This window comes from Nycticebus coucang, chromosome 6, assembly GCF_027406575.1.
Source record: "Nycticebus coucang isolate mNycCou1 chromosome 6, mNycCou1.pri, whole genome shotgun sequence".
Taxonomy (NCBI): Eukaryota; Metazoa; Chordata; class Mammalia; order Primates; family Lorisidae; genus Nycticebus; species Nycticebus coucang.
Genome location: NC_069785.1, coordinates 61,375,773 through 61,388,896, shown reverse-complemented (window position 1 = coordinate 61,388,896; position 13,124 = coordinate 61,375,773). Strand labels below are relative to the sequence as shown.

At 45.8% G+C, this 13,124-nt stretch overlaps 1 protein-coding gene across 4 annotated transcripts in view; it reads left to right on the top strand.

Moving 5' to 3' along the window:
- The window catches only part of MYO1E (myosin IE), a 230,818-nt gene extending 217,694 nt beyond the window's left edge, over positions 1–13,124 (top strand). For all 4 annotated transcript variants that reach the window (XM_053594008.1, XM_053594010.1, XM_053594007.1 and 1 more), the window contains 2 exons: positions 9,500–9,669; positions 12,097–13,124. In XM_053594008.1, coding sequence (XP_053449983.1) covers positions 9,500–9,669; positions 12,097–12,173 — 247 coding nt within the window. In that variant the 3' untranslated portion in view covers positions 12,174–13,124. The remainder of the gene's footprint in view (positions 1–9,499; positions 9,670–12,096) is intronic.

Here is a 13,124-nt window from a genome sequence, read left to right as displayed (position 1 = left end):
TTTTCAGATCAATGAACATCTCTAAAATAATCACCATTCCTCCTGGGCCCAGTTTGATGTCCCAAAGCAGCAGGAGATTAAAAGCCATCAACAAAATGCATCAAATCTCTTAGTTCTGTCTGCTAGCTTCCTACATGCTTTGGTTTTGGCAAGCAAAACCGTCTTTCCAGCCTACTTTGTGAGCTACAGACTTGCACATCAGCCAGCTGGGAGCATCTGTCAGCCAAAAGTAGGTAATTTAGGAACATGGTGCCTTAACCGAGGCTGCTCCCTTGCAGCCCTCAGCATTTGGTTCCCTATTTAAGTCTTACCGCATCTCAAGACCAGGTAGACCGGATGCTGTCTTAAGAGAGTGGCTGTGACTCCAGCTTCACATCCATCTACGAAGCAGTAAGATTTCCTGTCTGTTGTATGTAAAATGTTATTAGTAGGCACACTAGGTCCAGTAAATATAACAATTAGCCTTTTCTTTGTACAATTAAATTTGCTGTGCAGACATCCCTTAAGAAAAGATAAACCAGTGTAACCTGGTTTTTTATACCCTCAATGAATCCCCCAAATTAAAAAAAAAGTGAATGAAGCAAAAAAAAAAAAAATGAAAAACAAATTTATAGGGAAAGGCAAAGAATGGCTAAAGCAAAAAGATGAATAAAATGAAATGAATTGGGGAAAAAAAAAAAGATACCCTGGTCAAAGGGCTGAGTCTTTATTTTCTAAGGCACACAAACATGAAAATTAAAAGTTTCTTATGTGGCTGGAGATCTTGTCTAGGACATTTTAGGAACCTCTTGGTTACCTGAATTTAACAGCTTCTCGTCATTGCCAAGAAAACATGAATTGCATTTATTCCACAGGAGGCTTTTGGAGCATACAGAGAATTTTGGAATCTCCAGCTTGTACTTTTCCATAAACATGAAGATTCCTGCATAACATCAAAGATCCTTGAATGTACCAATCTGGAAAAACAAGATTACCATGGTCTTTCTTTCCTGGGCTTTCACATTCAGGGTTCATCTTACCTTTCTTCCTCTTAACCCTCAATGTACTTTTTCTTTACAGAAATAATTAGCAAAGAAAAAGTGAATCGTGTAATATGGATAAAATCAAATGATGTAATTAGCGCCTCAAGTTAATTCAGGAAAGTCTTCATCAGTTTATTTTAGGTTCAATCAGTTATTTTTCAATAGAGCATGATAGTGTCACTAAATTAATTATCACCCCAACTGGATTTTTCACCCCTGTGTTGCAATTTTTGTGCACATGGAAGCTATTATTATTCTCCTAGAAAGAGCTATGCAGGGGAAATCATTATCTTGCAGTCCCTTAGCATAGTTTTGTTTTGTTTTTTTTAGAGACAGAGTCTCACTTTGTTGCCCTCAGTAGAGTGCTGTGGCATCACAGCTTAAAGCAACCGCCAGTTCTTGGGCTTAGGCGATTCTCCTGCCTCAGCCTCCCGAGTAGCTGGGACTACAGGTGCCTGCCACAACACCCAGCTACTTTTTTGTTGCAGTTTGGCCGGGGCTGGGTTTGAACCCGCCACCCTCGGTATGTGGGGCTGGCGCCTTACCGACTGAGCCACAGGCGCCACTCCTTTAGCATAGTTTTTGAAAAGTCTGATTCAGGTTAAAAATCTTTCCCAATTCTCAAGGAAAGAGGACAGGTTGAGAAAGAATCATATAAAGACTTCATCCATCCACCTCTGCTCTGACCTCTTAGAACATTTGATTTGCCAATCAAATGTGATTTATAGTTTGCCCTCCTGTAACTGAAATGTACACAATCTACCTGCAGCTCATTATTGGAAGCATGAAAACCCTGAATGGAAATATCTATTGCCCTTTTAAATCTTGTGGTCCATTTCATGGGAGGACAACGTCAGGAAATTTCAAGATATTCCAGGGATTAATCCAACTAGAAGTTGGGGAAACAGAAAACTATTGCAAATGCTCAGTGGTAGGGCTTCTGGCCATGCCACAGCAGAGAGGTTGATAGAAAAACTTAAATGCTCCCTGTGTCTCTCTTGTCAAGATTCTCTAATGGAGTCATATTTTTGAGGGGCTCAAAATTTCCAGCAAGTGTCCAATAGCAATATTTCTCAACTCATAGTCGACAGGCGCAGCAGCCATATCCTGGCCCAGGCAGACATGGAGCTTAGGAATTCCTGGCATCCATCTCCACATTTCCAGTAATGTTTATAGATTCAACCTTTTGGAACAGACCATATTTTTTAAGAGCCAATGAAATAAAATACCATTATTTTCTTTCTTGGAATTTCAAGACATAAATTTCACATCTGCAGAACAAAGAGGTGATATTTGAAAGTTTAATCCCAGCTCTCCCAGGCATAGCCTAGGCACACCCACCACCCAAGATACGTGGGAGCTGTAGAAAAGTTCACCAAAGGTGGCCTGGCGGGCTGCAGAGAGCAGGGGATTGCGATTACAACAGGGGGATAATTACATGTGAGCCCCAATTCCTTTGTTCATTGTGTTTTGTTTGATTCATCAAACACTTACAGAGTCACGTGCCTTCTCTGAGCTATGTGACATGCTTGTCACGTAATCTTTCTACCCCCTGGTGTCCTCACCTGTATAATAAGGGTAATAAAAATACAATGATTCTTTTTAAGAGAGGAGGTCTCACTGTGTTGTATGGGGTGGCCTCAAACTCCTGGGCTCAGGGCGGCGCCTGTGGCTCAGTCGGTAAGGCGCCGGCCCCATATACCGAGGGTGGCGGGTTCAAACCCGGCCCCGGCCAAACTGCAACCAAAAAGTAGCCGGGCGTTGTGGCGGGCGCCTGTAGTCCCAGCTACTTGGGAGGCTGACGCAAGAGAATCGCTTAAGCCCAGGAGTTGGAGGTTGCTGTGAGCTGTGTGAGGCCACGGTACTCTATCAAGGGCCATAAAGTGAGACTCTGCCTCTACAAAAAAAAAAACAACTCCTGGGCTCAAATGATCCTGCCACCTCAGCATACCAAGTAGCTGGGAGTGGGACCACAGGTGAGGGCCACTGTGCCTGGCAATGTCTACTTCTTGAGGTTTCCTTGAAGATTAAATAAGGGCTTTGCATGATATAAAGCATGATGCTACTTGAAAGTTTCCTTGTATTTGTTTCATTACAACTATCCATCAGCTTTGGGCTTACAGGGAAGTTTTAATACTCCACTAGGATTTTTTTTTTTTTTTAAACAGAGTCTCTTGGGCAGCACCTGTGGCTCAAAGGAGTAGGGCGCTGGCCCCATATACTGGAGGTGGTGGGTTCAAACCCAGCCCTGGCCAAAAACTGCAAAAAAAAAAAAAGACTAAAACAGAGTCTCTTGCTGTCACCCTAGGTAGAGTGATATGGTGTCATAGCTCACAGCAACCTCAAACTTTTGGGCTCAAATGATTCTCTTGTCTCAGCCTCCCAAGTAGCTGGTGCCTACTGCTAGTTTTTTCAATTTTTGGTATAGATGGGAGCTCACTTTCTTCTTCTTTTTTTTTTTTTTTTTTTTGTAGAGACAGAGTCTCACTGTACCGCCCTCGGTAGAGTGCTGTGGCGTCACACGGCTCACAGCAACCTCTAACTCTTGGGCTTACGCAATTCTCTTGCCTCAGCCTCCCGAGCAGCTGGGACTACAGGCGCCCGCCACAACGCCCGGCTATTTTTTTGTTGCAGTTTGGCCGGGGCTGGGTTTGAACCTGCCACCCTCAGCATATGGGGCCGGCGCCCTACTCACTGAGCCACAGGCGCCACCCTTCTTTTTTTTTTTTTTTAAGAAACAAGAGTCTCACTTTGTCATCCTCAGTAGAGTGCTATGGCGTCACAGCTCAAAGCAACCTCCAGCTCTTGGGCTTAGGCACTTCTCTTGCCTCAGCCTCCCCAGTAGCTGGGACCACAGGCACCTACCACAACGCCCGGCTATTTTTTTTTTTTTTTATTGTTGGGGATTCATTGAGGGTACAATAAGCCAGTTACATTGATTGCAATTGTTAGGTAAAGTCTCTCTTGCAATCATGTCTTGCCCCCATAAAGTGTGACACAGTTTGACCCGGGGCCGAGTTTGAACCCGCCACCCTTGGTATATGGGGCTGGCGCCCTACTCACTGAGCCACAGGTGCCGCCTGGGAGCTCACTCCTAACTTGAGCTGGTCTCAAACTCCTGAGCTCAGGCAATCCACCCGCCTCAGCCTCCCAGAGTGCTCTCTACTGGGATTAAAAAGTAGATGTTCCTTGGCCCAGTGGCTTTATTCTCGAGAACTCACATCTCTGACCTGCCTGGAGCTTTGGATTCCCTGAGGGTCTGTGCTTCAGGCATTGCTGGCTCTCCTGGGGAGGGGCATGGACAGCCTGGGAAGCCAAGACCAGGAGACCAGGCAGAAAGACCCCTTCCTCCACTTTCACACCCCCGCCCCCCAGGTAACTGTGCCTGTTCTCTGTGGGCACAGATCATCAGTAGAACACAACTGTGCTGTAATATGGCAGCTGTTACTGGACACTACAGTTTCATTAGCATTTCTTTTCTTTCTTTCTTTTTTTTTTTTTTTGTAGAGACAGAGTCTCACTGTACTGCCCTCGGGTAGAGTGCCGTGGCGTCACACGGCTCACAGCAACCTCTAACTCTTGGGCTTACGCGATTCTCTTGCCTCAGCCTCCTGAGTAGCTGGGACTACAGGCGCCCGCCACAACGCCCGGCTATTTTTCTGTTGCAGTTTGGCAGGGGCTGGGTCCGAACCCGCCACCCTTGGCAAATGGGGCCGGCGCCCTACTCACTGAGCCACAGGCGCCGCCCTCTTTCTTTTTTTTTTTTTTTTTTTTTTTTGCAGTTTTTGACCAGGGCCAGGTTTGAACCCACCACCTCTGGTATATGGGGCTGGCACCCTACTCCTTTGAGCCACAGGCGCCACCCGGCTTCATTAGCATTATTTAAATAAGTTGCAAATTCCTTGCTCTGTACTACCCCATAGTCCCTTTCCAACTAAACATTTTAGCTGCAATCACCATAACAACTGGCATCCCATGGACAGTGACAGACATCAACCAGGGCAGAGGGAATTAGCCCTTAGTTTAGAGAGGTTTGAAGTCTCCTGGAGTTTTGTTTTTTTGCAGGCTTTTGGCGTTTTGTGAGATTCAGCAGCTGTCCACAAGGCCTCAAATGTCAGCTGCCATCCTAATGTCTTGGGGCAAAGACCTCACTTTGTCTTCCCTAGTCACTAATGTGGGACTTCTCTCCAAGTGCAAATTATCACAAAGCAAATTGGATGTTATATGCTTAATTCATCAGGGAATTTTATTTGCCTATGGTTTGTAATGTGATTGCAGTAGAGGTCTCATGCCCCACTTGGAAACGAATCTGCTGCAAAAACAGTTTGTTGTAGCTCAGCCTCTCCATGTGTTTATGTTAATGGATAATAGGCCCAACAAAGTGATAAATGTGTTCAGATTACCCTGAAATAAATGATGGGTCAAGTAATAACAGAAAAAGTAAATCGCATTATGCAACAATTACATATAATAAAACACTAGATTTGCTCAGTAATGTATAGTTTTATATCTACTAACATATACATACGTGTGTGCACGTGTATATAGAGAGAGCCTTTAGTACTGAAATGTCAACAGGAGAAATAACTTTGTGAGACTGAAATTCTTGCGCAAACCCATTATCCCACTGAAATAATTGTTTAATTTTCAATTCTATGCGTTTTATTAGCAATGTAAGTACTGGCCAGGCATGGGGGTTCATGTCTGTAATTCCAGCACTCTGGGAGGTCAAGGCAGGAGGATTGCCTGAGCTCAGGAGTTTAAGACCAGCCTGAACAAGAGTGAGACCCTATACCTACTAATAATAGAAAAATTAAGGGCCTCTACTAAAAAAGAAAAAATTAGGGCGGTGCCTGTGGTTCAAAGGAGTACAGCGCCAGCCCTATATGCCGGAGGTGGCGGGTTCAAACCCAGCCCTGGCCAAAAAAAAAAAGAAAGAAAAAATTAGCCAGGTGTTGTGGCAGGTGCCTATAGTCCCAGCTACTCAGGAGGCTGAGGCAAGAGGATCACTTGAGTCCAAGAGCTTGATGTTGCTGTGAGTTATGACACCACTGCACTCTACAAAGGGTGACAGAGTTTGACTCTGTCTCAAAAAATAAATAAAATAAAAATAGGCTCGGCGCCTGTAGCATAGTGGTTACGGTGACAGCCAGATACACTGAGGCTGGCAGATTCGAAACCAGCCTGGACCAGCTAAAACAACAATGACAACTGCAACAAAAAATAGCTGGGTGTTGTGGTGGGCACCTGTAGTCCCAGCTACTTGGGAGGCTAAGGCAAGAGAATTGCTTAAGCCTAAGAGTTTGAGGTTGTTGAGCTCTGACACCACGGTACTCTACTGAGGGCAACATAGTGAGACTCTGCCTCAAATAAATAAATTAATTAATTAAATTAAAATAAAATAGAAAAATTAGCTAGGCATTGTAGCGGGCTCCTGTAGTCCCAGCTACTCAGAGGCTGAGGCAGGATGATTGCTTGAACGCGGGAATCTGAAGTTGCTGTGAGCTGGGCTGACACCACAGCACTCTACCCTGGGCAACTGAGTTAAACTGTCTTACCAAAAAAAAAAAAAAAGAAAGAAAAGAAGAAAAGCAAATATTGTATGGCAAAATACCAGCGATACCAAAATTATCTTAGTCCTGTGGTGTGATCCTCTCACCATGGCCGATCTCAGGCTACCAGTGTGACCACAACAGAAAGCAGGGAAAAGATGGGCAGTGGCAGGCCGTCAGATCGTATCCCCAAGAGACATCAGTAACTTCAGGAGCACAGGTAGAAACAACATAATTAGGAAGGGATGAATTATGAGTATTGATTGGCTTTGCTTTTAATATAATTTACTCATTCCCGGTTTATACAATTCAATTTTTTTTTTTTTTTTTTTTTGTAGAGACAGGGTCTCACTTTATGGCCCTCGGTAGAGTGCCGTGGCCTCACACAGCTCACAGCAACCTCCAACTCCTGGGCTTAGGTGATTCTCTTGCCTCAGCCTCCCGAGTAGCTGGGACTACAGGCGCCCGCCACAACGCCCGGCTATTTTTTTTTTTTTTTTTTTTTGGTTGCAGTTTGGCCGGGGCCGGGTTTGAACCCGCCACCCTCGGTATATGGGGCCGGCGCCTTACTGACTGAGCCACAGGCGCCGCCCTATACAATTCAATTTTTAACAATGGCCATGCAACTGGCTCACAGAGTTCCTGAATGTTTTGACAAGCAGCTGTCACAAGTGGGACTGAGCCAGCCCCTCCTGGTGGGCCAAATGAGGGGCTCGTTAGCTGAGGGAGAAGGTCACTAATCCGTCCCTCACTTGGTGGCCCGAGTGCCTCCGTGGAGGCCCTCCAGGCACCCGGAAGACTGCATTAATCAATTTCTGGCAGTTTCTTTAAAGTCATTAGGTCTTCTCATTATTGATGACACAGGACCGCCACCTAGTGACGCACAGGGGATAAGTCTGGGTTTTCAAGGCCATTGGAGCCTGTCTGACAGCCGGGAGGGGGCTGTGCTGCAGACTGTGTACTGTGGTGGCTGCCAGGTGAATAGGAGACCGTGGCCGCCCCAGTGGCACAGACTTCCTGTGCTCCTCGGCACATTACAGGAGAAACTTGAGAGCCCTCTGGGAGGTTGTCTTAGAATTAGAAAAAGGATCCGGGCCGAGGCCCTCCTGCTGCCCTGCTGTTCCACCATCAGAACACACGGGTTCTGGGCCAGGTTCAGGGGCCACAGTGGTGAGTTCACATAGACCCAGGCCTGTCATCTCACAGGGAGGCAGCCAAATAGTCACTGTGATGCTGCAGTCAACCCTGTGCTCTAGCAAAGGCACGGGCTATGGGAGAGGACATGCTGGAGACGGAGGCAGTGGTGAAGGAACTGAAAGCCAAGGGCTGAGCAGGGATGAGCGGTGCCGGCTGGGAAGGGCAGAGGTGCCCAAGGACGTGGGATGAGGCACATCTGCTGTAAGGTGCTCACTTTGGGGAGATACGGCCCGAGGGGAGCATTTGTACCCCTTATTAGTCCAGGAAAGAGCCAGACAATGATGACATGGGTGGTGCCTAAATGGACCCATTCCTAGCGCAAATACAAAGCTCTCTCTACTTCCTTCCAGCATCCCCCCATCCACACTCTGCTCCCCAGCAAAATGCTCTGTCCCAGCGCTGTCCGGCCTCTCCCACTCAGTGCTGTAAGCAACGTAGAGATGACTTAAAGTACATGGCAGGATGTGTGTAGATTTTGTGCAATTACTACACCATTGTAAGCCAGGGACTTGAGCACCTGTGGATTTGGGTATCCACAGGAGTCCTGGAACTGGTCTCCAGGGATACTGAGAGGCAACCATATTTGGGTGGGCATGGGTGTGCGTGCACATGTGTGCATCCCTGTGTGTGTGCATGGGCCCCCAGCCCTGCTCATGGAACTGACAGGCTGGAGGTGCTCTCGCTCCCAAGCGTTCTAATGCCCACCCCACCCTTTCCATTCCTGCTGCTGGGAAATCAAATGACTTCTGGTATCCAGGCTAATGGCTCTTACTAACCAAATGCTGACACATCCCCAATATATGGGATGCTTAATTAAAAACCTACTTGCCTGGCCAGCTTTCAGAGAAGCAAGCACTTCTCAAGCAGGGAATGAGGATTTCCATTAAACACTAGGTAATGGATGTTATGCTAGCAATCTGCAAGGTGCCTTTTCTCTATGCTGAAAGTGGTATGCGTGTGTGCATGCGTGCGTATAGACAGAGCCCAGTTCCCTGGGAGCCCCACCCCTGCTGGGGACGGTCCTCCCCACACTGCTGGCAGCCAGAGCCCCACCCCAGACAAGGCCTGACCCAACAGCAAGTCCCACTCTGTTGAGTTCTTGCCCGATTCCTTTTAAAAGAAATCTTAAGTTTCTTTTGCAAACAAATGAATGTAGGCTTCACTTTGGTCTGTCCTTAAGCAAATGGGTGGAAGAGCGGGATATTTTTTATGTTTCTCTTCCTTTTTTCTTTTCTAAATGCCTTTCATAAACATTTAATAAATGGTTGTTTCAAATGTGGGTAATTCTGGGAGGGAACGCCATTAAGGAGAGGCACGTGCAGGCTTCTAGGGCAGTGGCAAAAGTTCAGTTGCCAAATTGTGGAGGGAGAGAGAGATACATGAATGTTTGCTTTATTATTTAAATTTGTAGATATGCTTTATACGCCTTTGTATGGATACATGTTTCTTTCACATTAACTTGTATGCTGGGGACACAATAGCAACAGTAGCCGTTTTCAGCTAATTGCAAAAGCACGTAGCTCTTCTTAATCATTAGCTGCTCTTATTACACTAAGAATTTAAAAACAGGTGTTTATGTTCTTAGAGAAAACTTAAGGGGTGTGCTCTGGGCCATAGAGCAGTATTTGAACTTGAACAGGCCGGTGGTAGCCCTTCCCACCAGGCTCCACGCCAGAACACAGCTGCCTCCGTTGTTCTGTCTCTCATTTGCCTCCACTTTCTCCACAGCGTCCGGAGACAAACGACCAGTCGGCCTCCCCCCGCAGGGGGCAGACCCAAACCCCAGCCCAAGCCTAAGCCTCAGGTGCCACAGTGCAAGGCTTTGTACGCCTATGATGCTCAGGACACAGATGAACTCAGCTTCAATGCCAATGACATTATCGATATTATCAAAGAAGGTAAGTTCATGGCAGGCTGGCTGGGACTGAAGAGAATTTAGGGGCTCTGCTAACTGAAAATTGTAGAGGTATGCAGGCTTCAGGCTCAGTTTGATCAAGACTCTTTCTTATAAATATTTAACCGCATAAAGAGACTAACCCCTTCTGTGTGGTGAAAAGCACCAGAATCAAAGTTAGATAATAGGAAACAGAACAGATGAAAACATTGTAAGTATATAAATAGCTCCTTCACACAAATACGACAAACAATTCAGTCCAAAGTGGACAAGGTTTTTGAGGCAATGTATAACAGAGCCTTGCTAATTATCAGAGAAATGCAAAGCACAACATTTCACCTATGACACCAGCAAAGATTAAAATGTGAGACAGCCCACATTCCTTTATGTAAACCCTTGGAACCAGTTGAGCTTCAGAAATCAGAAATGGGAACTTTTAGAAAGTTAGGGACAGTGTGTCTGATGAGCAGGCACTCTCACTGGGAAGAGACATAAGCAAATCCACATCTGTTCAGGTCAAGAAAATGAGCTCAAGAAAACTTTCATTTTCAGAATGTTTTAGATTTTGTCATTGTACTAAGAATGTGGACTGTGAAGTATGTGGGTAATCACTTTTTACTGCTGTAATAGTCTTTTGGGGGAAGAAAGTTAGCTGTAATTAGCAGAATTCTTAAATCCTCATGTCAAAATAATTACGCAGGATATATTCTTCACTTCCTGATCCAAGATAATATATATTATTTTTAATAATATGTATATATATATAATTTTTTTGGTTTTATAACTTTATTGGATGTGTCTGACAATGACCAGTTAGTTGTCATCCACATTGACTGTAGATTTTTGAAAGTGATAACAGGTACACAGGTAACGACAGTATAGAGCTTGTTTGGTGAACCTTCATCTTCCTTACATTTTCTGGACAACCACACATGGATACAGTATGGGACATTCTTCATGCCTTTGACCCAGACAGCTTTGTTGAGCCTGGTATCAGTGCACACAGCTGGCGTGCCCATCTCTTTCATAGCAAATTTCCAGGTCTCTCTGAATGTCCAGGGGCATGCTCTTGAAGCCCATTCCATGATGCACTTGTGAATGTTGATGGTGTATCCTCGAGTCACCGCCTCACTGATGGCAGACCAGCCCTTCTTCTTCTTATCACCCTTCTCTGTGGGAGCCGTTCTGCTGGGCCCGGGTCAGAAAGACCCCAAGATATATTTTGAACAGATACATGTTTAAATGTATAAAATGAAACATAAAAGTCTTAGAAGTATAGGAGAGTTTTCTTTTTAAATAATATCATAATGGAAAGGGATTTCTAAAAATGATACAAAGCCAGGAAGCCATAAAATAATAGGTCCATTGATTTAACTACTCAAATGTTAAAACATCATAAACAGAGTGATAAAATGAGGAGGGGTATTTGCAAGTCATATGACAAATTCATTAAGATGTCAAGAACTAATCAACAAGAAAAAGGCTAAAAAACAATTTAAAAATAGGTAGTGGCTCACACCCCTAATCCTAGCACTCTAGGAGGCCGAGGCAGGTGGATTGCCTAAGCTCAAGAGTTCGAGACCAATCCAAGCAAAACAAGACCCTGCCTTTACTCAAAAAAAAAAAAAAAAAAAAATAGAAAAACTAGCTGGGCATTGTGACAGGCACCTGTTGTCCCAGCTACTCAGGAGGCTGAGACCAGAGTATCACTCAAGCCCCAGAGTTTGAGGTTGCTGTGAGCTATGACACCATGGCACTAAACCCCAGGGTGATTGAGACTGCCTCAAAAATAAATAAAGAAATAAATGCAAATTTTATGAACAATGGAGTATCTGCAGTTATAGACAAGAATATGGAAGCTCTTTACATACTGATATGGAATGATCTTTAATATAATTTGCTAAGGTTTTTAAAAGTGCAGGACAGGACAGGGGCAGTGGCTCATTCCTGTTATCCTAGGACTCTGAGGGGCTGAGCTGGGAGGACTGCTTGAGCTCAGAAGTTCAAGACCAGCCTGAGCAATAGCAAGCCCCCATCTCTACTGAAAAATAGAAAAATTATGATTCAGTGCTTGTAGCTCAGTGGCTAGGGAGCCGGCCACATACACTGGAGCTGGCGGGTTCGAATCCAACCTGGGCCAACTACAACCAAAAAATAGCCGGGTGTTGTGGTGGGCATCTGTAGTCCCAGCTACTCGGGAGGCTGAGGCAAGAGAATTGCTTATGCCCAGGAGTTTGAGGTTGCTGTGAGCTGAGACGCCATGGCACTCTACTGAGGGCAACATAGTGAGACTCTGTCTCTAAATAAATAAATAGAATAGAATAAAAATAAAGCAAAGAAAGGAAAACATATGGTTGGAGCCTAATCGCTTGAGGAGCGTTTGGCTGGGGCAGAACGGACTCGCCTTGACTTTCACCATCTCTCTCCGCAGATCCATCTGGCTGGTGGACGGGTCGACTACGAGGCAAACAGGGCCTGTTCCCCAACAACTACGTGACCAAGATCTGAGGCACCCAGAGACTGATGCATGGGGTGGAGGAGCTCCAGGCACAGACAGGGGAGGGACCATTTGGGGGCTCCCCTTCCGATCCACAGTGAGCAATTGCTTCTTCAAAGCTTGGAGCTATTCTGGCACCTTCCCCGTGGAGGACACACAAAAGTCTGGGTTGGGGGCTGCGTCACCGGCTAGGGTGTTGGCCACATGCTCCAGGGCTGGTGGGTTCAAACCCGGCCCGGGCGTGCTTTAAAAAAAAAAAGTCTGTGTTGGGAACAGAGAGTGTCCATAAATGATACTCAAAGGTAGCCTATTCATAGTAACCCAGGAGGGCAAAACAACCACCCACCAAGATTTATTTATTGTATTTAAACCTGGTGAGAGGACAAGCCAGGTCTGCCCAGACCTTGTTGGCTTCTATCAAAACAGTCCCCTGCTTGCTCACCAGGCCCAGGGAACGGCTGGAGGTGGCCGCTGACAAGTGCCTTTAGTTGAAGAGCACATTTCTTTTGTCCCCTTTGTCCATGCCTGACACACATTCCTCTCCCCCACCCTCCCTCAGGGAGGACCCGTCCTCTGCAGGCTGGGCTCAGCATGAGTAGGCACTTCCCGCGCAGATGCCAAGGCGGGCTGGCCCGCTGAGCCTGCGGCAGAGGGACACTGGTTTACACTTTGCCGGGACCACAGGGCCGCTGAGCAGGACAGGGGCTGGGGCTGGGCTGTCGGCCCTGCTTTCTCTGGGTCTTCAATTGGAATGTGGCTGGCCCATGTTGGTTTTGTGTTAAAATGCTGTACTTATTCCAAGAAGGATCTCTTTTCTTCAAGCTGTACATTTATAAAAACAGATCATATACTGTATATACAAAAATTTCAAGATGGTAGAAACATGTATGAATGTACTGAGTAGTATCCCACTGTACTCGTCCATAAGGTAGGTTTTATTACAAAACTCACACCAGGTACTT